General features: G+C 36.9%; 3 protein-coding genes across 3 annotated transcripts in view; all 3 read left to right on the top strand.

Moving 5' to 3' along the window:
* LOC306845633 (voltage-dependent R-type calcium channel subunit alpha-1E-like) overlaps positions 1–1430 on the top strand; it is a gene marked incomplete at both ends in the record, with an annotated part of 89187 nt that extends 87757 nt beyond the window's left edge. Inside the window, one exon of the mRNA XM_079378537.1 lies at positions 870–1430. Within this exon, the coding sequence (XP_079234663.1) occupies positions 870–1430 (561 nt within the window). The remainder of the gene's footprint in view (positions 1–869) is intronic.
* Positions 1431–5337: 3907 nt separating this feature from the next.
* LOC306846573 (DNA-directed RNA polymerase II subunit RPB4) lies at positions 5338–7527 on the top strand. Its single transcript, XM_079380036.1, has 4 exons — positions 5338–5518; positions 5643–5823; positions 6942–7037; positions 7284–7527. Exons 1-4 carry the CDS (start codon positions 5449–5451, stop codon positions 7360–7362), a joined length of 426 nt encoding a protein of 141 aa, XP_079236162.1. The 5' UTR covers positions 5338–5448; the 3' UTR covers positions 7363–7527.
* A 1862-nt stretch (positions 7528–9389) lies between these two features.
* Positions 9390–23351, top strand: LOC306846170 (ATP-binding cassette sub-family F member 3-like). The gene is made up of 21 exons (XM_079379315.1): positions 9390–9487; positions 11000–11141; positions 12696–12772; positions 13334–13389; positions 13471–13571; positions 13760–13882; positions 14589–14855; positions 15956–16036; positions 16275–16334; positions 16462–16518; positions 16707–16729; positions 16830–16885; positions 17060–17260; positions 17809–17885; positions 17971–18015; positions 18090–18222; positions 19239–19327; positions 19409–19500; positions 20044–20176; positions 20856–20943; positions 21575–23351. Exons 1-21 carry the CDS (start codon positions 9412–9414, stop codon positions 21731–21733), a joined length of 2136 nt encoding a protein of 711 aa, XP_079235441.1. The 5' UTR covers positions 9390–9411; the 3' UTR covers positions 21734–23351.
* Positions 23352–25900: the final 2549 nt, after the last annotated feature.

The raw sequence follows: 25900 nt of genomic DNA, 5'->3' as shown, positions 1-25900 counted from the left end.
TTGTGGGCCCTGTGTCTCACAGATTGCCCGTTGAAAGCAACATTGCTCAAAAAGTATTGTATCATCAGCCTAAATTCCTACTGTATCTTAAAGGGTTAGTTCACCTCAAAATTAAAATTCTGTCTCATGTCGTTTCAAACCCGTAAGACCTCCATACATCTTCGGAAACAAAAAAATTACGATATTTTTAATGAAGTCAGAGAGCTCTCTGACCCTGTATAGACAGCAACACAACTGAAATGTTCCCAAACCCAGAAACACAGTAAGGACATCGGTAAAACTGTCTAAATCGAGTTTAATCGAGAGGTTACCACTTGAAGTCTGCTACATGACATCAGTGGCTCAACTTCAATTTTGCGCTTTTTGTGCACAAAGAAAAAAAAAATAATGACTTTATTCAACAATTCTTCTCCCCTGAGTAACCGTCTTCTGCCATTTTGGAGAGTACCATGACACATACACGCGTTTTTTCCCAGAGCGTAAACAACGCTGATTACGAGAATACTTTTTGTGAGAAGAAATCAAGTCGTTATTTTAGTTTTCTTTGCACATAAAGTACATAAAGTATTCTTGTAGCTTCATAAAATTACAGTTGAACCACTGATGTCACATGGACCATTTTAACCTTGTCCTTACTATGTTCCTGGGCCTTGAAAGTGTCAGTTGCATTGCTGTCTATGCAGGGTCAGAAAGCTCTCAGAATTCATTAAAAATATCTTAATTTGTGTTCCAAAGATGAATGAAGGTCTTACAGGTTTGGAATGACATGAGGGTGAGTAATTAATGACAGAATATTCATTTTTGGGTAAACTATAAATGAGACTAATTGGATTAACATCCTAAATACTTGAAATCTGATTTCTCCGCAGGGAAACAGCTCCGAAAGCCCTGTTCCCTCCACCTCAGAGTCCAGCACCCCGAGCGGCAAGCGTCGCCTGTCCCAGACCTCCACCTGCTCACGCCCTCACATCTCCTACTCACCCTTAGTGTGCCACACGCAACCTTCATCACATGTTGATGATGATGATGATGGCGATGATGACGCAACCATCCAGCAGATGATAGGGTGCTGTAGTATTGCTTTATGGGATGACAGTGCTGAAGACCAGGAAGCAAGACGGCAGGAAAGTACCCATTTTGAAGTGGGTGAATATCTGGGTTCATCCGCTCGCCGCTATCCTTCAGATTCCTTCCTCGCCCCACAAGACGAAGAGCACAGCCCTGATTCTGCCGCTCCTATGGAAACTCTTACCTTTGAGGCAGCAGTGGCCACCAGCCTAGGCCGCGCGAACACGGTCAGCGCCTCGATGCGCACAAGGTCGCGGATAGGCTGGCAGGTGCCCAACGGACACTTCCGGAAGAGATTGGCTCAGAGCGTCTCTCTCGCTGGCGGTGAAACTCTCAGCGATGCAGATGATGACAAATACTAGATCAGTCAGTAGAACAGAGACATAACAGGACAAATGTAGATTTCAAGGAGGACACTGAGGTGGATGCTGATCTTCACGATATTCAAGAGGTGTTTTATAGATATACAAATGAAATATGTTCAATGAAATGAGCAACAGAAAGACTTCATATTTATATTCTCTAATTTATCATCAGATAGTGAGTTTGGAAAGCAACCCATACATTTGAGGCCCAATTCAGGTATTAAGTGATACCAGTTGGAGATAGTGGGTTGATGGATTAAAGTGCTTAAACTTTTTCCCTTAGTTTCTTACATTTAATCCCTTTTTTTTTATCAGTTTCTTAAGTTTAATGTCTTTTTCTACCAAAATACCATTTGTTTCTAAATAATCTTTGCCACATTATTGAAATTTGCTAATAATGCATATACTTTGTTTAAAGTTTCAGTCCAATTTCTAAATTGAATAAGCCATTTTAACTAAACGTGACTTCCACAGTTCAGTCCATAAAACAGTTTAAATAAAGTACTCAATTTAACTAAGCAATTTGTCAAAGACAACTTTCATATGTTTCCATAAAATACAGCTAAAACTGAAAAGTTTTACAGGTGAGGCTTTAATAATGAAATGTTTAAAATTAGTTTAGATGAAGGTCTTAAATTCTGACAAAGGTAAAAGGTATCACAGTCAAATTTGATGTCACAATCAATTCAGGAAGTGTTTTTGTTTTTTAAAATAAAAGATTACTTTGAAAATTTGTAATTTAATCTTTCTTTCAGGCTACTTGGGATTTGGATTTTTGTTACTGAATTTGAATGGATAAGCATCCTGATAACTTTGTTTAAATTAATAAAATATTGTCTTTTTACCCTGTTTTAGTTTTCTGCTGTTTTTGTTTCTTTCTAACTGTTCCCATAGTATTCTCTTGTTATTACATTTTCCCAAAACAAGGTTAGCCCTACTGCAGGATTGTATTACCAGTTGATAGGCACTACTTGCAAACAAAGTCTGGCTAAGTAACCCGTTCACCGTTGCTCAGCTATTTTACCTTCAGGAGAAATCATACATTACCAAGTGGCTTTAAACAAAAGACCCTGCTGGTAAGTGCTATAAGCACACCATCTTGGAGAAGGAGCATGGGTGTCCTATTTAAATACATTTAACATGATTTTTACAAACAAGTCAAAAATATTGTTAGTGATAATTGAGAGTATAATGCAAAAATAGCCTATGGACCTTAATGATACATTGATGTGGACCAGGGATGTGTGAAATTGACCACAAAGTATCTCAGTTTTTGATTTATTTATTTAGATAATTAAGCAATGTTTTGCTTAATGTGTTTTTGTGCTGGTACCAAATAAGGTGGAGGTGGAGCTGCCATGGATTGACTGGTTGCTACAACACATCCCACAGATACTCAAGCAGAAAAATTTGGAGATCGGGACAACGCCTTGAAGTCTTTATTATGCTCCTAAAACCACTCCTGAACAATGTGTGCAGTGCAGCAGGGCACAATATCCTGCTTAAAGAAGTCACTGCCATCAGGGAATGCCTGGTCTGCAATGAGGTTTAGGTATGTGTCAAACTGATGAGGGAAATAGGGCTTCCCAGCAGAACATTGCCCAGAGCAGTCCCTGAACTAGCTGGTTATCTTCCCACAGTGTATCCTCATGCCAATACATCGCCAAGCAAATGTGAGGTAAAAGAAAACAGCACCCTTCAGACCGGACAACCTTCTTACACTGCTCCAAGGTCCAGTTCTGTTGCTCATGTGGCCATTCTCAGGGCTGAGGACAGGGTCATCATGGGCGCTCTGATCGTCACTTGCTATCATCACTCGTCTCAAGGCTGAACAAGATTGGGCAAGGTGGATATAGATTGGTATTCTCGGCCAAAAGCCTCTAAGACTGAGTGAGCAATGCATACATGCTTGAAGTTATCTCATTATATTTTAATATTTATATAATATGCAACAGTTGTGAGTATGCCTGTAACGATAACAACTTTTGTTGTGCGATTATATATATTGCCCCAGAAATAATTGCGATAAGCGATATTATTGTCATTTTAAGACTATTTTATGTCACTGAATATATAATCATAATATAACAGCATAATAACGCAAGCAGGCCTAGACACTTTCAAATGACAACAAGCTTGTAATTCTTAAGGACATTTACATAATGGAATTAAGTATCAAAATATTAGATACCTTAAAAAACTTGAATAAATAGTAAATAAACATTTCCTAACAAAAAGTGCAAACAAGTAAAAAAAAGAAAAATGCACAAAGAACTTGTATGGAGATTTTTCCCTGACCTTCTTTTCTCTTAAGGGTGCACACAATTGCTAAAAAACACAATCAATACTTGGCAGTCAGATGTCCGTATGCACAAAGGCACAGATCCCTAAACAAGGCCATATCTGCAGATTAAACTTTTATTTTAGAAGCTATTTTTAAATTTGAGCTAGCACCTTAAGACAACACCACATTATGTACGAGAAGCTGCAAGAGACACAAGTGCAAGTGGAATGCAAAAAACATGGTGACATTACGTTTTATGTAAATATAATGGGCAATATATTTATATCACCAAAACATATTGAGGCCATGTACATATATTGTGTGATAAGTCGATATATTGATTATTGCGACAGGCCTAGTTGTGAGAATTAAATATATTTATCTGCTAGGTACTCATTTTAAAAAAGAAACCAGATTTTATACAATATAAATGTATTTAATTATAATGAATGAAATAAGTTGACAGTAGCCATTCACTTCCATAGTACTTTTTCCAAACTATGGAAGTCAATGGCTTTGGTTTCCCACATTCTTCAAAATATCTTCTTATCTGCTCAGCAGAAGAAAGAAACTCCTACAGGTCTGGAACAACATGAGGGTGAGTGAATGATGACAGAATGGGTGCTTTCTCTGTACTGCAAGTTCAAGAGTGCTTACACACAGAAAACCCTCCCTTCTGCTCTGCCTATTCAATTTACAATCCCCTACGTTTGTTTCTATTCAAGTCTTTTCAGTGCCATATAAAGAGAAAAAGGAGCATACACTTCCCTACCTTGTGTCCACCATTTCAGGCAATGCTCATCACTTTCACTGAATGGGTGAAATATTAATTCACATGAAATTACCTTTCATGGGTGAACATGCATTGTGTGTTAAATATACAGTAATGAATATTATTGTATATTATTATATTATGTTATATATTATTACTTCATTATGGTCTGTGGTCTTTTTATACAAATATGAGCAAAGGGTATATGAAAAGTAAGCAGTCCTTATTCCCCGTGGAGTGCTTCTTGACAAACTGTTCCTGTTGAAATACAGATGTTTTCAATCAGCATCGTTCAATTAAATAATTTATCCATTTTAACTGTAAACACTATACTGCAGATTTCACAGTATGAGAGAAATGAAAAATGCAAGAAAACATCACATTTTTAAAATTCACATTTTGGGGGAAATATGTTTTATATTTTAGCGAGGTTATCTTATATGGCCACAGCACACTCGTTTTATTAATGCATGTAAGATCGATTTTAAGATGAACAAGCCAAGACAGCAAGATATATGTTTTACTGACAGTTAAGTAATTATCAAGATATACCTTTAATTTTGAGTAATTTTGATCTGCTGTTGTGAAGATGCATGGTCAGTGGAAAACATTACTTAACGCAACAAATACACAACATGTCAACTCACCACTGTTATCTTCAAACGACAGACAAAGTTTTGATCTGAACTGCATCTGGCCGAATGAGCTTCAGCCTAGCAACAGCGTCAAGAGAGTGTATCACACGTACATCTGCTAAACATCTCTTGATCTGGAAAGCATCTGCTGTCTACAAACGTCTGTCCTGTATTTAACCACAGAGCGCTAGGTGGCGCTGCGGCTCAATCCTCTCTTCTTCTTCTTCTTCTCATGACCGGAAGTAGAATGTGTTTCATTCCGAGCGGCGGTGTAGTATGTAGTAAACAGTGCAGTTAGCTCTTATTGTCTGTAGTTATTGTGTGATGGCGGCAGGAGGAGCAGCGCATGTGGGAGATGTGGAGGAGGACGCGTCTCAGCTCATGTTTCCTAAAGGTGAGAAGATTACAAACACATCTCTGAACTTACACAGATCCGCTAAATGCTGTGTGTAAGTTACTCTTCGTCTAGTTCAGGGTGTTGTTGTGGAGATGTGTTCACGATGTTTGATTTGTCTCAGAGTTTGAGAACGCAGAGACGCTGCTGAACTCGGAGGTCCACATGTTGCTGGAGCATCGCAAGCAGCAGAACGAGAGCGCGGAGGACGAGCAGGAGCTGTCGGAGGTCTTCATGAAGACCCTCAACTACACCGCCAGATTCAGCCGCTTCAAGAACAGAGAGACCATCGCCAGTGTGCGCAGGTCAGCCCTACACACAGTACACTGGATAATACAGAGACACGTGCTGAATTCACAGCTGACACTACTCTCACGCTCTTATATCTGTTTATGGCAGCAGTTGTTCTGCATGCTCCGAGCAGGAGCAGTGATATAAATAGTGACTGCACTGATACTGAGCTGGATGATGAAATCACTGAATTCAACGATGACCTGCCTTTAAAGGGACAGTTCACCCCAAAATGAAAATTCTGTCATTTACTCACCCTCAAGTACATCCACACCTGTATGAATGTGTTTGTTCTGCTGAACACAAAGGAAGATATTCTGAAGAATGTGGGAAACAGAGCAGTTCTGGGGCACCATTGACTTCCATAGCATTTTTTTTTTCTACTATGGAAGTCCCAAAACAGCCTGGTTACAAACTTTCTTCAGAATATCTTCCTTTGTGTTCAGCAGAACAAACACATTCATACAGGTGTGGATCTACTTGAGGGTGAGTAAATGACAGAATTTTCATTTTGGGGTGAACTGTCCCTTTAACTGAAAATTGAGTGTTTGCTATTGTCCTTCTGCATTATTGTCCCATTTAATACTATAAAGCTGCTTTGACACGATCTGTACTGTTAAAAGCACCATATAAATAAAGGAAAGGGAAAAAACTACAGCTGTATATATTTGGGGGAAAAACAGCTTTGCAATATGACAAAACTGAGGAATTTTCATCAGATGAATTAAATAGAATATTTTGAGAGAATTTGAGGGGAAAAAAAGAATCCCACTAGTTAGTGGGTAGATATTTATAATACTGTTATTTACATTTCATATTATTTAATTTTTTTTATTTTTCAGTTGGTAAACCACTAAGCATTAAATTGCAATTTAATTAAACTTGACAATGGTACTAAGTGATTTTATTTCAATATATCTTGCAGCCCTATTGTAAACACCTCTGCATGTTCTTCTAAGCATCATATTGTGACTATAGAAGATAATGGGACTTGCATTTTTTAATCTTAATATAAACTAAATGGTTAATTCTGAGATTTAGTGTAGGTTTTTTCCCCTTGTACTCGTTAATTCTAGTGTCATTTAGTGAATATGGTATTCATATGAATGATAACTCTGTCCGTGTTTCACAGCTTGCTTCTGCAGAAGAAGCTTCATAAGTTTGAGTTGGCAAGTTTAGCCAATCTGTGTCCGGAGGCTGCAGAGGAGGCCAAGGCCCTCATTCCCAGGTGAGCTGGAGCTTCCAGTCATGATAACATGCCTGCATTACACAGAGAAACAGACTTCACACGGGGAAATTACATTGATTTAATCATCAGTCTGAAACTAGACTCATTTAACACTAATTAGTATTAACAGCTTATTGACTATATGAGTGTTTTCTTCAGAGAACACATTCGATACATTTGGGTTGATGTCTTACGAGACTGTTGAACTGAAAATGAGCTGTTTATATTATGTTTATTCTTCATCAGTTTGGAAGGCCGGTTTGAGGATGAGGAGTTACAGCAAATCCTGGACGACATTCAGACCAAACGCAGCTTCCAGTACTGAACCTCCATCCTTCACTCAGTCATGAGTCCCTTCGCTTTCTCTGATGGCTCTTTAGACCCCTTCTTTTCTCTTTCCTTTTTACATCTTCATATATTGCCACAATTGTTCCCTTCTGTAGTTGTTTAATGTGCTGTTTTGAAAAATAAAGTGTTTTTGATAAAATTGACTGTGTCTCAATGTCATGCAGCTGCAGTCAAAATGCAGTCAGTAATATGTTTACATAATAGAAATGCAAATCTAAATCAGAGAAATGATCGTTTCATTCATAGAGAAGAATGATTAAAAAATATATAAATTTTAAAAATTATGTGACCCTGGACCACAAAACCAATTTTTCAAAATTGACATTTATGCATCATCTGAAAGCTGAATAAATAAGCCATTGATGTATGGTTTGTTATGATAGGACAATATTAGGCTGAGATACAACTATTTGAAAATCTGGAATCTGAGGGAGCAAAAAAATCTAAATATTGAGAAAATCTCCTTTAAAGTTGTTCAAATGAAGTTCTTAGCAATGCATATTACTAATTGAAAATTAGGTTTTGATATATTTACAGTAAGAATTTTACTAAATATCTTCATGGAACATGATCTTTACTTAATATCCTAATGATTTTTGGCATAAAAGAAAAATCTATCATTTTGGCTCATACAATGTATTGTTGGCTATTGCTACAAATATACCCCAGTGACTTAAGACTGCTTTTGTGCTCCAGGGTCACATATTTGAGGACACCATACACCTTTATGCATTTAACTATTACAAATATATCACAGAACAGGTTCCTGGAGCACACGGAAGTAAGAATCGTACATATTGTAAACATTTAGGATCATTCTGCTGAATTTGTTCAAACGTTAGATTTATTAAAAACAATTAGGATATTTTGATATTATCTTAATTCAGATATTGACTGTTTCGTGAGAATGTTATGATCCAAACCCAAAGCATTAACTGAAATTTTATTTTTCATTTTTAAATTACAAAAAAAAAAAAAAGCTATTAAAATCACATCACTTTCTTGTTGCTACTGAACACATTAGTTTTCGCAAATAAATAAACTTTTTTTTTTTTTAAATGTACAATTGTTCAAAGATGTAGTGTCCAGCATATGCGGAGTTATGCTAAAAATGCCTAAAATTGTCACTTCCAAAATAATCATGTCACTGTCGAAACGTTATAAGTTTCATTCCTGAAGCTGAAGAAACTCTTAAAGATATATAGTTTATATAGTAGACTATATTTTTAATAAAAATGAATAATTAATACAATTTCCTGGGGGGAAAGGGGTCTGAAAAAAACTTAACAGATAAAATCAATATAATGTTTGTTATATAATTTGTTTCATAAGTGTTTCTACAGTCTTTCTACAGTCTGTTTATGAATAGGCTAAATTACTAGGTAATACGTATAAATAGGCCCATGATAGGAGTTTTCCGGTGTCTATAGGATCTTATATGTCAGATTCTATCCCTTTGTCCTGCGGTGTGCCTCAAGGCTCTGTGCTCAGACCATTGTTCTTCAGTCTGTATATGCTTCCTCATGGCAAGATTATTAACAGTTTTAAAATAATACCTTATTTCTATGCCGATGACATTGTTATATATTTATTTTAGTCCTGATAGTCTAGATAAACAGTCAGTTCTGCAGAACTGTCTAGTCTCCATTAACAGACAACTTTCTACAACTTAATAATGATAAAACTGAGATGATGATCTTTGCCCCTGATAATATTACAGGTTATGGAGGGTTTAGCATTCTCTGATCGCAGTGACATAAGAAACCTGGGTGTCATCTTTGACAGAGCTATATGTTTTAACAGTCATGCTATTGAACTTTCTAGGTGTGTTTATTAAGATGTAAAAGAACGTACCAATCACAGAGGCTACATTGAAAGAAATAAATATAATTAAGCGATTTAGTCACTCAAATCAAAAGAGTTTTAGCTCAAGATACATCTGTTTAAAGCTTTCTGATGCGGCGTCGAGCACGTGTTATTTGTGCGCCGCCGCGCATGCGCAGTGAGTCCGGCCCGGTGTGTGTGAATGATGGCGGCGTATGTAGAGATACTGAAGAACGAGTTTCCTCTGATCGACTCCGAACTCTTCGATTATATCACTGGTACTGTACATATATGTCACATTAATATGCCTATGCTACACCGTATGTGCGCTGTTATATAAAGTAGTGCTGCTGAACAGACTGTCATATGAATCGGAGGAGTTCCTGTCAGATGATGTCTCCTCATTAATATTATATAATATGTCACAATTATTAAACGAGCAATAACCCAACAGTTAAAGGTAGAGCACGTGATTGATAGGTTATGTCATTCAGAAAGATGAAATAATATCAACAAAAGTAAACAAATGCAACCAGACATTACAATCTTGCTGTTATGACCTAAAATCATAAATTAATCTAACAACATTTACAAAGTGCAGATTGATTTATCAACTTAAATGACTGCATATCCCACGTGAAAAAATACCATAGTAATGTATAGTTAATACTATAGTGTTTTTGAACCATACTATAGTAAAGTGCGTTATACTGTGTATATTATAGTATTTACAACACTTAGTTAATGAATGCGTGATATTAACTATAGTCAACTGATGGGGTCCTTTATATGAGATCTGGGTGGTCATTTACAGGAATTAAACTGTAAAAGTCATTAGTTGTGATATGAAACAGTGGCATGCACGAATAAGTCCTATTTTGCTTCTTCTTTATAGCAACATGACAAGCAATAAAGACGTATTTTGTGAAGCAGTGTGACCTTAAAGTGAAACACAATAAGACACTTTGGGAGGATATTGGTATTCTGGGGACACTTGCTCCTTTGTAATTATGTTTTTTAATATTTATATCCAGATTTATTAAAAAGTGTTGTCTTAATTAATTGTACTATCGATTTTATAGATTTGTTGTCTAAGTATTTATTTATTTAAAAATGCATGTATTTGTATTTAATGGCCAGAGTGGGTAAATTAAAACCAAACCATATTTTTATAGTAAAAATACAAATAAAAGTATTGTAATACTTGAATGTTTTCATGTGCATATCTGCATGTTGGTAAAGATATGAAATACCCTAGAAATGTAATATGTGTCCCTGGAGCACAAAAGCAGTCATCAGTAGCACAGGTATATTGTAGCAATAACCAACAATACATTGAATGGGTCAAAATTATCCATTTTTCTTTTATGCTAAAAATCATTAGAATATAAGTAAAGATCATGTTCCATGAAGATATTTTGTAAATTTCCTACTGTAAATATATTAAAACTTCATTTTTGATTAGTAATATGCATTGCTAAGAACTTAATTTGAACAACTTTAAAGGAGATTTTCTCAATATTTAGATTTTTTTGCACCCTCAGATTCCAGATTTTCAAATAGTTGTATCTCAGACAAATATTGTCGTGTCCTAACAAACCATATTTATTCAGCCTTCAGATGATGCATAAATCTCAATTTTTAACAATTGAGCCTTATGACTGGTTTTGTGGTCCAGGGTCACATATGTCTGGAGTAAATCATCTTTGTATAGCCTTGTTCTTTAGCTGTAATTGCTGTATAGAGATCATGTGGCACAGGTGTGTGTGTGTGTGTGTGTTACCCTGCAGGCGTGTTGGGCTGCGGCGGCTCAGATTTCGAGGATGGAGAGGAAGTGTTTGATGCCATCGGCGACGTTCTGCAAGAGGTCGGTGACAAGAATGAAGACGACATCCGAAAAATCTGCTTCCAGATGTTCAACACACTCAAGCTGTAAGTGATCCTACTCAAATCTGTTTATGATGTTCATGCTGTGCATGGAAACAGACGATAATGAAGAGTGTCTGATGATGATAAGCCATCTGTATTGTTTTAGTGTCCAGTTTGCTAAATGAATATAGAATGAACGGTAGGCCATATATATATATATATAACATGCGCAAGTTTGTGTTTGTGTGTGTGTGTGTGTGTGTGGGGGGGGTAATCTGGTGATAAAAATAATCTCTACAAAGGGGTAATACATTTATCAGACATTATCTTAATATCTGACATTATTTCTGATTAGTATTTGTTTAGAAACACATAATCAGCTTTCTCTCATTTGACTGTAATATAATATTTTCCTCAGCTCTGAGAGTTAATGAGCATGGCATCTGTTTCTTCACACTCGCACTCGTCTTTATTTCAGCTTTTTCTAAATGTTTGTTAACCTGCTGTCTGCTTTCCAGCTCCAAACATAGACTAACAGCTGGAAAGTGATACAGGCTCAAATTATCAGAGAATAAATAGCATAGTGTATCATATAATAGTCTTGTGAGAGGACATGTTTCTGCGTGTGCCATAAATTAAAGCAGCACACAAGGTAACTGATGAGAAATGATCCTTCCTCTGCTCCAGTTTTTAAATAATTGTAACATTTGTTATTTTTAAAATGACTGAAGAAGAAACCGTTTTCTATGGTATTAGATATTATGTGGCCTGTGTTATCAGTACAGACGTTATAATTTATATAAGCTTTTTCAAATTTGTTTTTAATACTTTTCAGTTTACTTTTGTTACGTTTCAGCACACATTTACGTTAAGAACACATTTCTGTTGTTCTTATATTTTAGTTTAAGTTGAGAAATTAAAGTTAGGAAGCAGTTTATGAACAAACAGAGCATTAGATGACAAAGTTGAGATGTATATCTGAAGTATGCAGGATCTTTGAGGAAAGAGACCATGTCTGCGTTGACCCAGGAATCATAATCATGACAAACAATGCATGAGAAGAACTTTACAAATTCCCCATATGGCACAATATTTAATTAACTGATATGTTTATAGTGGTACACGTCATTACCTCTCAAGCACTGTGCTGCCATCTAGTGAAAAATACATCAGGTCAAAATCATGTTATGACAGTAATGGCTGAAGTGTTCTAGATTTGATGCTCAGAAGTTATAAATATGAATGTTTGTTTAGGTAACTTCTGTCAATGTTTAGTATTTTTTTCAAATAATTGAATATATACACACACACACACACACACACACACACACACACACACACACACACACACACACACAGTCCCCTCCATAAGTATTGGAACAGTAAAGACAAAATCGCTCTGTTGGCTGTGGGATCAAGAAATTTGCAAATATGATTAAAAGATGAATATGAGACAAAACTACAGAATGTCACATTTTATTACTAGCCGTTTCAACACATAGATGTTTGTTTTTTGTAGTAATGCTTCTAGTCATATACTCCCATTAATTTCACTTTCTCTGTCTGTGTAAAAGCGTTTGTGAATGTGAATGTTTGTGCTCTGTTTGTTGTTCTCAGGACTAGATGTGACTCTGGTCAGCAGCAGATGCTGCTGGAGGCTCCAGTGCAGTTATCCCAAGTGTCTGCTGACACCGGTGAGACCACACATAATGTGTTCATTTGATTTATTATACTTCTTTTAATGCTTTCAGTGATGATGCACAACAGCTAGATGGCATAAGTCATACTGGTAATGGATTCAGGTTTTGGCAGAAATACACAACCATTTCTCCTGTGTCTCCAAACATCTGAATAAAACTTCAGTGTAAATGCCTGATGATCATCTATGTATGGAAGCCCGGTTCCGCCACTGAATAGAAAATAGAAAAGGTAAAAAAGTATAAAATACTTTTTTTTCTCACAAATCTGACTTTTGTTCTCACAATTGCGAGATTAAATCTCTTTTTTCCTCAGAATTGTGAGATATAAACTTGCAATTCTGAGAACATATTAGTCTTTTCCCCCCTCAAAATTGAGTCAATTGAGAAAAAAAGTCAGACTTGAGAAAGAAAAAGTCACAGTAACCTTTTTTTATTTTTTATTCAGTGGCGGAAGCGGGCTTCCATATCTCTGCATAGAAAATGATGTTAAAGTTTCTAGTGCAGTTCAAAATACCTCACTGTTCTTCAGTGTCTCAGATGTTTCTGCTCTTTCAGCATCAACGGCTAACGATGTTCATGGTATCTGGATGATGAAGAGGAATCCCAGTACAGTAAGATCTTCTTATCTGCCTGTACAACTTTGATTACTGTGTCCAGGACCTTTATCTTTATTAACCTCTTCTGTTTATTAGACTGTGGATGCCAAGAAACTAGAGAAAGCTGAAGCCAAACTGAAAGCCAAACATGACCGCAGAAACGAGAAAGACTCACAGAAATCCTCACCGTCTCCACTGTGAGTACTGAGATCTGTTAATGAAGGTCCTGACTGCTGGGAGAATTAGGAGCTGTTTTTCTCCCACTTGAGGTTTTCATGTTAGAATGATTTAATGCAATCAGCCGACTAATGATGTTGATTTTGTGGAGATCTGATGAGTAATATCTTTATATCTGATGCTGTTCTGTATGTGGATGTGTTTGAAGGGTTTTGGAGGAGGCCTCGGCCAGTCAGGCGAGCAGTAAGAAAGAAAATCGTGTCGACTCATCTGGGAAGAATCGCAGTTACGACATCCGCATTGAGAATTTTGACGTGTCTTTTGGGGAGAGGTGAGAAATCACTGATGATCATCAGAAACACTGGCTACTAAACTAAACACAAAAATGAGTCAATACCTTCTGAAAATGTTTTTGATCTGTATGAGTTGTATTAGATCCAAACTAAATTGACTTCAGAAATGTAAAACAATTACTACATACTGATTTTTCAGACATTGTGAACCTGAAGTACACAAAACTGGCTTTGTTTTGAGACACACGACAGTAAAAGTAATGACACTTAACTGATTCAGTGAGTTAATTCAGGGAAGGATTCATCAGACTGATTCTTACCACTAACTGGGTTGTATAATAGATATTGAGACCATATCGATTCTTGAAACTTTTTAAAATGAGCTCAATTAGCAGTACTAGTTTAATCAGACTGCAAACTCACATTCAACTCAACAATATGACTTAAAGTGAATCAGGAAACGATTGGTCCAATTCTAATTTCTCATTAGTGAGCCGCGTTTAAAGTCACTGTAAAATGGCAATAATTAATGCTTTCTATCATAATAGAATTTTATATTAATGCAGGATGAATAAAGTTGCTACATTGCTTGCCAACCATAAGTATCATGCAGTTAGACTAATTGATGAACGAATATTGGTGTGTCTTATCATCTTGTGACTTTATTGCTTTAATAGCTGTATTACTAGATAAGTATTTTAAAACATAAGTGTATTCAGAGCGTGTTTTTTTGTTGGTTCGCAGGTGTCTGCTGCAGGGCACTGAACTGTCTCTGGCCAGCGGCAGGCGCTACGGTCTCATTGGGCGTAATGGGCTCGGTAAGACCACTCTGTTGAAGATGTTGGCGAGTCGCAGCTTACGCGTCCCTTTGCACATCTCCATTCTGCACGTGGAGCAGGAGGTGGCCGGAGACGACACCGTGGCTCTGCAGAGCGTTCTAGAGAGCGACACGGTTCGAGAGGAGCTGCTGAAGGAGGAGCGCACTCTCAATGCACACATCGCCAATGGAACGTACGTCACCTGCAGCCCATCAGACACTAACCTATCATGTAGTGTCATGTGCTGGATGTTTTGCTGTTTTTAACCTCGTATAGGAATAGTTCACACAGGAATGAAAAGTTTCTGAAAATGCACTCACCCTCAGTCCTTCCGAGATGTAGATGAGTTTGTTTCTTCATCAGATTTGGAGAAATGTAGCATTGCATCACTTGCTGATCAATGGCAGTGAATGGGTGCCGTCAGAATGAGAGTCCAAACAGCTGATAACAGGGTTCCTACGGGGTTTGGAAAAGTATAGAATTTGATTTAAGTCCATTGGCAGATTCTTTAGTGATTGTCAAATATGCACTTTTTTTATTATGCAAAATGCAGGTTATAAGCATTTTGGGTTTCTTCTCATAATATTCTTAGCACCATATTAAATAGCCTCAGGGACTTTTGCAAAAATAAAACACATGCAGACTTTTATGTGCGCACGAGAAACCATTAAAAAGAGACCTAAGGCCTTGAAATATTGCATACTGCCCTAATGAAAGCCACATTTTAAACACATAATACAGTACCAGTCTTTTTTTATAGGCAATTGAACTTGGCAAATTTTGTCATCAGCCCATTTGGTGTCATGGTTTCTGCGCCGCCACAGAGGATGTGTTAAATTGGACATTATGCCTTGATATTAGAGGTAATACAATAAGAAATAGATCTCTGTTAATTCATGTGCATCCATAATGTCTTGTGAAGCAAAGGAAGCGTGTTTGTTGGAAAAATATCCATCAAACGTTTTTAACTTTAAACCATCATTTCTGGCCAAAATATGTGTCCATTATTGTGATGTTTTTATCAGCTGTTTGGACTCTCATTCTGACGGCACCCATTCACTGCAGAGCATCCATTGCTGAGACACTGATGCAGAGACACATTTCTCAAGCAAAATATAAACAGATTAATTTAGCAGCTGCACCGTTTTGGTATTTAAACGGCAAACAGGTGTTAATTTTAACCACCTGATCATTTTTACAGAACAGAGCTCATGTAAAGAAACATCTTGCATGTGATAAATGTATTTGCAGTTGTCATTGTATCTACTCCTGTTTCTGTCTTCAATCTTTCAGTGCGGATGGGTTAGAAAGTGTTCGTCTTTCGGAAATTTATGCTAAGCTGGAAGAAATCGAAGCAGATAAAGCACCAGCCAGGTGAGCAGAAAACGATTTGTGTGTATTATAAAATAAATTATAATTAATGTGTATTTTTCAGACAGGTGTAAGCTCATTTTACACAGTTTTCTTAGATTAGTAGATCAGACTTCAATATAGTTTTCACAATAGTTTTATATTCGTATGTAGTATTTGAAGTTAGGCAATGTAAGCGTAGTCAAACAGTCTAATGAAAAGATAATACAATATTTATTTATATTGTTTTCCACTCTTTCAGAGCATCTGTCATTCTTGCTGGTTTAGGCTTTTCAGCCAAAATGCAACAGCAAACAACCAAGTGAGTCCGAGCCATGCAATAATGGTTACTTGCTTATAATAATCTGGTCCTCATCTCTTCAGTAAATAGTAATATTGGCTGATTTATAAATTTCTGCAGTGGTTATTGATGTGTGTGTTTATTGTAGGGAGTTTTCTGGAGGCTGGAGGATGAGGTTAGCTTTAGCAAGAGCCCTGTTTGCACGGTAAGTTTATTCAGAATTTAAAATAATTGGCATTATAACGTTGATAAATGAGTATGCACTTTTATTGCAAATAATATTATTATACTATTATCATATTTAAAAAAAAATATTATAATATAGTGTAGTTTTAAAAGTAACTAATCAGTACTGCTTTAGTGATTTTTTTTTTTCTTTTGTTATTTTTTTAGGCCTGATCTGCTGTTACTTGATGGTGAGTGAAATGTACTCTTAGTATGGTGGTAATATTGCTACTCAGCGTTAAATATTGATGTAGTTACATCACTGCTTTTTTATTCATCACTTCTTTTCAGAGCCCACAAACATGTTGGACGTAAGAGCCATTCTGTGGCTGGAAAACTATTTACAAGTAAGTGTTTTTCAGGGAGTTCACTAGTTTGCTTTAATTGCTGAAGCTATGGCATTTAGCCATTATAAATGCAAATGAATATAGGAACAACATGTTTCAAGGGCCAAAATCTCATTAATATAGTAAGACTATGGTAAGAAAAGTTTTGTAGTAATTGTACTTCTATTTCTCTAGACGTGGCAGTCCACCATCCTCGTGGTGTCTCACGATCGTAACTTCTTGAATGCGGTGGTGACAGACATCATACACCTGCACTCTCAGCGGCTGGAGAGTTACCGCGGAGATTACGAGAACTTCATCAAGACGAAAGAAGACCGACTGAAGAACCAGCATAGAGAATATGAAGCTCAGTTACAGTACAGAGAACATATACAGGTACCAGAGCATATCAACCACACTAGACTGCGACCAAAATTTGCGACAATTTTCTGACAATGTGCGAGTCAAAATTTGGTCGCATTTGTGCGAGTGCATGGTCTGCGCTGCTCCGAGCTTCAGAGCCTCGGCACATTGTAGCAGGACTCAGATTTGACTGATCACGTGAAGAGAGGTGCTTTCAGTGTAGAGACGGGTTTATACTCGCCGCGTCAGCACGAGCAAAAATGACGCAAATATTGAGGAAATGATGGCAGACGGAGGATTTGGTTTTCACACTAAAATAAAGTAAAAGCCCTAGCTGCAACATAACACTTGAAAGAAAGAAAACTGAAGGGATCTAAATAATTTCTGAATGCATTGTACATGTCTGCTTGTATCAGTAATATTGTGAGCAGTAGCTGATCAATGTGGGTTTTTTATCGACTGATGCTGATTCACCAGAATTGAAAAAGCACTTCCTTGCACAATATTTTCTCAATATACAAAAAATTAAAATTGCATTCATATCCATTGAAAACGTTCTGTTAATGTTGCGTCTCTCTCAGGTGTTCATCGACCGGTTCAGGTATAACGCCAACAGAGCCGCTCAAGTGCAGAGCAAACTCAAGCTGCTGGAGAAACTGTAAGTGTGACGTCACTAACACGCGTTTATTATTGATCAAACACACACTCGCTGCAGGCTCACCGTGTGTGTGTGTGTCTCACAGGCCTGAACTCAAGCCCATAGTCAAGGAGACTGAAGCCATCCTACGGTCAGTTCTGCTCCGTCTTCCCGTGTATTTGTGTAACAGAAGTGAAAGTGAGTTTTGTTCTGATCTCCCCACAGTTTTCCGGATAACTTTGAGAAGCTGTCTCCTCCGATCCTGCAGCTGGATGAGGTGGAGTTCGGCTACATGCCTGACCAGATGCTCTTCAACGGCCTCAGCGTCTCGGCTGATCTGGAGTCTCGCATCTGCATCGTATGTATTTGCAATAGCAGATCTGACATTTGCTGCCATAGTAATCAGAAAAATCCCTTTTGTTTTTTGTTTAATGGAACAGTTTATTGAAACTTTAGACAAAATATGTGACCATGGACCACAAAAGCAGTCATAAGGGTAAATTTTTTCAAATTGAGATTCATACATCATCTGAAAGCTGAATAAATAAACTTTCCATTGATGTATGGTTTTAGGATCAGACAATTTCTGAAAATCTGGAATCTGAGGGAGCAAAAAAAATAAATCAAAATATACTCCTTTAAAGTTGTCCAAATGAAGTTCTTAGCAATGCATATTACTAATCAAAAATTAAGTTTTGATATATTTACAGTAGGAAATGTACAAAATATCTTCATGGAACATGATCTTTACTTAATATCCTAATGATTTTTGGCATAAAAGAAAAATGGATAATTTTGACCCATACTATGTATTGTTGGCTATTGCTTTAAATCTACCCCAGCGACTTCAGACTGCTTCTGTGCTCCAGGGTCACATGTATAAAAAAAAAATCTATGAAAAAAAATTTTTATTGTTGAGTATCATATTTAATATGTCACGCTTTTTTGGCTCATATAGTCTGATATAATGAGAATATGGAGGAAAACTCAAATTGAGCAAAAATATGAGTTTGCTGCAGATGCTGATGATGAAATTCTGATGCTTGTAATGTAAATCAATGAGATATTTATAACAGTACAGCAGATACTGACATAAAACGATCTAAATATCAGTCGCCACTCTATACTTCCAATAACATGTCTTAGTAAGATGAGATCGAAATGATCCAAACATATAATGCAATGCAGCCCAATGCTGATCGAGAACCCTCTAAACTATCAATCAGAAGGATATTGTGTGTGTGACTGGTTTAACAGCAAAGTTTTGATCATGTTGAACATTTCGAGGCCTTAGAAATCCATGTGTCATGTGATACAGTAGGGTTTCTTGTTTTGTTTTGCACTCATTCATTGGTTGTATGTGTCTGGCTGTAGGTGGGTGAGAATGGGGCTGGTAAATCCACCGCACTGAAGCTGCTGATGGGAGAGCTGACGCCTGTCAACGGTACCAGATACGCTCACAGGTGAGCCTCACTCTCACGCTGAAGACACTAGACCCTCTCTGTCTGTCTGTCTCTTACTTCTGTCTTTGTCTTTTCAAACAGAAACTTGAAGATCGGTTATTTCAGTCAGCATCACGTGGATCAGCTGGACCTGAACGTCTGCTCAATAGAACTGCTGCTGAAGAGATTTCCTGGTACTGCCTCAAATTGGCACTTTACATTCTCATCAGAAATCATCAGGATTACATCGCTGACCCCTACAGAGACCCTTCTGATCACTCAAGTCTTGTTCATTAATGAAGATATTAGAGTCCCACACACTGAGATGCTGACCGGTTGTTCTAGGTCTTTGTTGCTTATGTCACATCATCTGTGACCGACACATTTGAAGTCGACGTGAAATTAGTATTTGGACCCAGAACATTTCTTAATGTCTCTAACCTTATTTTGGATGAAGAAAATAATAACTAATACAGTGTCATTTAACTCCCCCTACAATGCTTGCTCTTGAATATTCAGCTTCTCTAATATGACACATTATGGAAGTTAAATGCACGGCTGTTTTATGGTCTGAAGCATAGTATTTCTCAAATGTATTTATAATAAATCTTATTTATTTCTGTTTGAATGTTCTGTCCAATATTAAGGAAGCCATAGATGCTGACATGGCAATAAAACTAACTACTACTGCTAATCTGAAGTAGGTTTATCTGAACACTGCTGTTTTTATGCATCAGGTCAAACAGAGGAGGAGTACCGTCATCAGCTGGGCCGGTATGGCATCACGGGGGAACTGGCCACGCGGCCGGTGGCGAGTCTGTCAGGAGGACAGAAGAGTCGCGTGGCTTTCGCTCAGATGACCATGCCCTGGTAAAACAAACATCAACACACTCTCATGGAGTCAAGCTTTCGCTCCTGCTGCATCTAACTAGTTTTCTTTTAGTATCGTATCATGCAACTATCATTTTTGTTCATTAATATGTTTAATTTGCTTGATGCTTAATTGTTGCAATTTAAATTATTTAAATATATATATATATATATATATATATATATATATATATATATATATATATATATATATATATATATACACACACACTCTAACTGAACTAAACTGAAATAAAACATGTTTTTAATATTTTATTGTCAATTAACGTTTAAGTAATGATTTAATTTTTAAATCATTACTTAAACATATAGATTTAATATATATATATATATATATATATATATATATATGTATATATGTGTGTGTATATGTTTTTTTGTTGTTGTGTAAGTAAAAAAAATGCTTTGCATGTCGACTTACACTTAAACCCAGTCGGGAACGGTCTATATGAGTGGAGTGACAGATTTAGCCTCCAATTTATTTATTTTTTTGTATGTTTTAGCTTCAATTAACTGTAATACTCCTGCCTCTAACCCTCATTCATTCATTTTCACAGGCTGACCTTCTGAATGACCCTCATTTGCACCTTCTAAACCTCATTTAAACATCCTGACCCTCGTTTTGACAGATGTTAACAAATCTGTCTTTCGTTTATAGCCCCAACTTCTACATTCTGGATGAGCCGACGAATCATCTGGACATGGAGACGATTGAAGCCTTGGCAAAAGCCCTCAACAACTTCAAAGTAAGAGCAGAATCTTCTCCCGTTGCCCTCAGCAAATATAATGCGCTCTGATGTGTTTACAGGATTAGTCGAAGCTTCTCCATCATATACAGTCAAACCAAAATTTATTCAGACACATTCAACATTTCTCACATTGTCACAGTTTATTCGCTATAGTTTAGAAAATGGTGATAAAAAATGACATGAACTCAAAGTTAAGTGTCAGAAAAAATGAATCTCAATAATATCAGATAACTGATAGAAAGGTATGTAATGAATTCGGTTGAATAGCTGTCAGCTGTTAAATGTAAGAACACAATTAGATAATACCAATTTAGCTCAACCAGTTACCAAGCAATGCTTCATTTTGTTCAGGCTGTGGTGTAAAAAGGTTGCATTAGCAATTAAAGAAAAAAAACACTTAAGCAAAACCTGGTCAGGTCAAAGTGTCTGAATAATGTTTGGTCCGTTTTACTGGTAGTCCACTATAAGAAGAATTTTTGGGTATAATACCTCACAGTTTACTTTATTTTGCTATCCTCGCTTACATAAATGAACTATAGTGTCCTGCACCCACTAATAAAAAAAATGATATCTGGTGTCTGAATAATTTTTGGTTTGACTGTAATTGATAAATTGTTTTCTCTGTCAGGGCGGAGTGGTTCTGGTGTCCCACGACGAGCGCCTGATCCGGATAGTTTGTAAGGAGCTCTGGGTTTGCGAGGCCGGGCGAGTTCACCGTGTGGACGGAGGCTTTGATGAGTACAAGGATATCTTGCAGGAACAGTTTCGTCGGGAGGGATACTTGTGATGGAGACGTCTGTTGAGCCGCTCTGCATTACAAACACCAAAACTGCCATCTGATGAGAGCGTCTGTAGTCCCGGCGGCCAGCAGGTGGGATGTTCTGGCACAAACCCATTCAACTTCAAACTCCCTAAATCATGCGGCTCAGACGCGTCCTGCGGGTTCAAGGCCGGACGCTCCCCGAACTTGTGTGTAGACGACATATTAAAGATGATGTAAGAAAGGCGAAGCGGACATATGCACTAAAATATGTTATACTCCACACCGCTTTTAAAAGATCACCCAACATACGGTAATAAAAATAAAAAATGTCCAACATTTTTAATTTTGCTTCTGGTCACTATTATTAATGTTTTTATCAGTGCTTTCAAACGTAGTATCAATGCTGGGGGTTAAAGTAGCCCCCAAAGTAGCGCAATGACCATATCCCAAATATCAAAACTCAAAATGTCATTTCCATACCTAACATACATATTTTACAGTCACTGATATGTAGATTGATTGTAGACACAGCTAAAAGGCTTCATAAAACTTAACATCTACCGCAGTTTTATCATAGATTGCAAAACGTTTCAATACAAGCATTTCAGTCAAATGTAATTTATGCAATATTTCAAACTTTTAACCCAGGGGGTTTAAAATCAGCCCGATTCCGTGCAAAAAATAAGGATTTGGCACACATACATATTGATAGCGGCTCGCTGATGTGCAAAAATTACTAAAATGTTTGCGGTAGCAGGCAGTAATGGTCAGTAAGGGATTAAGAAAACAGCATGCAGGGCTTTAACACAAAAACACACACATTGAATGGTGACTGTTGAAAGCAAAAGCCGAATCCCGGACATTTTGGGGCGATTTAGACATTTTTTTAGGTCCAAGAAGAGGACATGTCCGGGGAAAAGAGGACATATGGTCACCCAGTTTAAATGTATTATTTATTTGTGTTCACCTGCCACAATATCAAAACTGACCGCCTCAAATAGATTTTCCAAAAGGCTTTGACTTGCTTGAATAAACGTGATAACAGCACGATTCAAAATCAAAACGCAGCACAAGTGTTTTTATATCACTGTATCTCTGAAGCAAACGGTCTGTCTTTAGAAAATTTTCGATGTCATTTTTATTTCATCTTGCATCTTTAATGCCTGATAAAGCAGTGTTTCTGAACTACAAAAGCGCCTCCTGCTGGCAGAGAATGAATTTGCATTTTCAATAAACCCATCTAATTTTACATATTTTGCTTGTTATCAGAAATAATCTACTCTAGAGGGACTTTGCTGTTGTTATTGATTCATTGTGGAAGTCCACCTGAAGTTAAGTTTGGGCCACACAAGCGCATTATGTTATTGCTGTTGAAACCGTCTATAGACCAGTGTCATGTAGACATCAGTTACGTCACTCGTAGCTGTGCATGCATTGAGGTGGCAGAAACACACGGTAACAAGTGGAGTGAAACAGGAAAAATCCACGGAATAAGAGATAAAATGTATTGCTGTGCCTTTGGATGTCAGAATCAGAATGCAAATCGTTTTTACTGAATGCTGTCATCAAAAACGCCATTTGAAGCTAAACGCAGACGTTTAAACGGAAAAGACTAATAAATGAAACCTGCTATGATTACTCTACTTTTAAAGCAGAAATTTGATTTAAACAATTGGTCTACATCATATTCACACATGCAGCTCATAGGAAACATATTATATTTGCCCTACAGTTCAGCTATTTAAACCTATAACATTTTACATTTAATGTTACCTATTTTCTCACAATTCTTTTTTTCCCATAAATGCAACTTTATATCTCGTATTTCAGACTTTATAACTCGATTTAACTCAATAATAGCGAGATTGTCCATTCTCGCTATTTAGGGGGAAAACAAGCCAGAAGTGTGGGATATAAGCTCAAAAGAGAGAATGACGAGTTAATTTTTCTTCTCAGAATTGTGAGATATAAACTCAAATTAAACCTATTGAGAGATTTCATTTTAAAACATTTTAAACGTTTTAAAATGGCTTTATTAATCATGAATCGGTCATGAAAGTCATTAACTGAATGAGTAGTTAATATGAGGGGCTAAACCTGTATAAAATAAAAGAGGTAAAAGTTTGATGCTCTGATGGCCAACAAAAATGTACCGAGATCCTCCCACCATCTTCCCGTGAAACCTTGAAGTCATTGTGTTCAGCCTCACCAGCTAAACAAAGGGGTCAAAACCCCCCTAAAACCAATCAACCAGCTTTTAGCTGAGTGTTTTCTTTATCTTCAGTAGGGATGGAAGCATTTGCTTTTATCTCACTCGTAAAGGCAATAATCCCGTCAAACTGCGCGATCATAATATTGAAGAACAATAGCAAGCTTTGCAAGACCAAGGAAAATTGTCTATGAAAACGTATGACAAATAAATATATGATTAAATGGACTAATTAAATGACATATAAACATCAAGAAAATCAAGAACACATGCATGGTTGTTCTCTTGAACCGAGTCGTCTGGGGTTAGCTGGTCAAGCTTTGACCCAGTGAACTGAATTGGACCGTTTCATCTTCAGAGCTCAGCTCAGCATCGTTGTCATAGCAACAGCTCTGTAAGCACAAACCTGCTTGAGAGGCGGCTTTCTTCACATAATCAGGATTATATGATGGCTTTATAAGCGGAGCTGATGCTGCAGGTCTGTCTCAGTCACTGCACCAGGATAATAATTCAGTATTATAATCATTTTGATTAGTTTAAAATAAACAATCTGTAGTATAAAATACAGTAGCTAATTAAAGCTGATTTTACCACTATGGATTTTTGCCTCAAAAAATTTATTTTGATCTGAAATTCAGTACAATAACTATAGACCATGTATTAAAATGATAGTTCACCCAGAAAATGACAATTCCGTCTCAAATTTCTCAACCCCATTTCTTAACAAAATGAAAGTTGTATTCATTCTTCTGGAGATCATAAAAAAAATAAAATGTTGCTATATGTTTGCATCTCCTTCAGTGAAAACAGTATCAAAAGAAGCTTTGCATGTGGACAGAAAGTCAGTCTGGATCAGTGTATATGAGAGGAGTGACAGATTTAGTCTCTCAGAGCAAGCGATCTGTAATCATGCAATCATGTAAGGAAAGAAACCGCAGACACTCTGAGGGGAAAAAAAAGACATTTCTACATGCATACGATGGGGTTGCTGATGGAGTAGGTGAAGCCACTGAAAGTGTTTGAGCAACCATGTTTGTATGCACAAGCAAAAGGTCTTAAAGTCTGAGAATAATATGATTAAATGTTGTATGAGGAGATACAGCGAACCTTTAACGTGGATTCTGTCAGCTACAATTCCTCAGGCTACAGCATGGTTCTCCATCTCTGTATCTACTGTGTCTCCTGAGGATCTGAAGGTCCTGGGATTGAAGGTACTTGATGGTCTTGCCAAATTACAAGAGGCTGATGTGACATTAAAACCCCATGATTGACAAAACATATGGGGGAAAACATCTATAATACTGTACTGTACCAGCATCTGTCTTTTCCAAAGGATTGCAGTCAATATGGCCAGACCATTGGAGAGTCCTTTGCTTTTCGTGTTACAGATTGATTCACGAGTGATGATTTATGAACCCCAAGTTAAATTGTGGTCACCCAGGCACTACAGAGCTTTACTGTCATGCCTCTTCATAGTCCTGTAATGGTCCTAATATAAGCTTCTTTTAATGCAAAATTAGATTTCTCACAAGGGTGAAATAGGACTGGGCATGCTTTTATAAGATTTATCCATATAATTTACATTTAAACACAAAGTTTTCAGAAAGCCTTTTATTTAGCGACAGTAAAAAGTGTTATGTATAATGAAAAATATAGTGTTTACATGATAAAATGTGCCTTTTTCAGGAGGCAGCTGTTTAATGGATACATACACAACAAAGAGCCCTTTTTTATTTCCCTCTTTAAGATATTTAGCAAACCTGCTGATGGCAAACCACAAATATTTGAAACTTTAAAGAGCAATTTGATGCATAAATGCAACAGAGTACCATCTTTGTCAAACATAAGCAGATGTTGTGTGAGCTTCCAAAACACCCTTCAGCAAACGTTTCAAAACTCAGTCTGTTTTAAGAGTTGAGTATTTGCACACCATACATGAAGACATTTTGTTCTTTTAAATTAGCATTTTTAAGAGGCTCCTA

This window comes from Barbus barbus, assembly GCF_936440315.1.
Source record: "Barbus barbus genome assembly, chromosome: 26".
NCBI classification, from domain to species: Eukaryota; Metazoa; Chordata; class Actinopteri; order Cypriniformes; family Cyprinidae; genus Barbus; species Barbus barbus.
The sequence above is the reverse complement of the archived record's forward strand: the minus strand, read 5'-3'. Positions and strand labels throughout refer to the sequence as shown.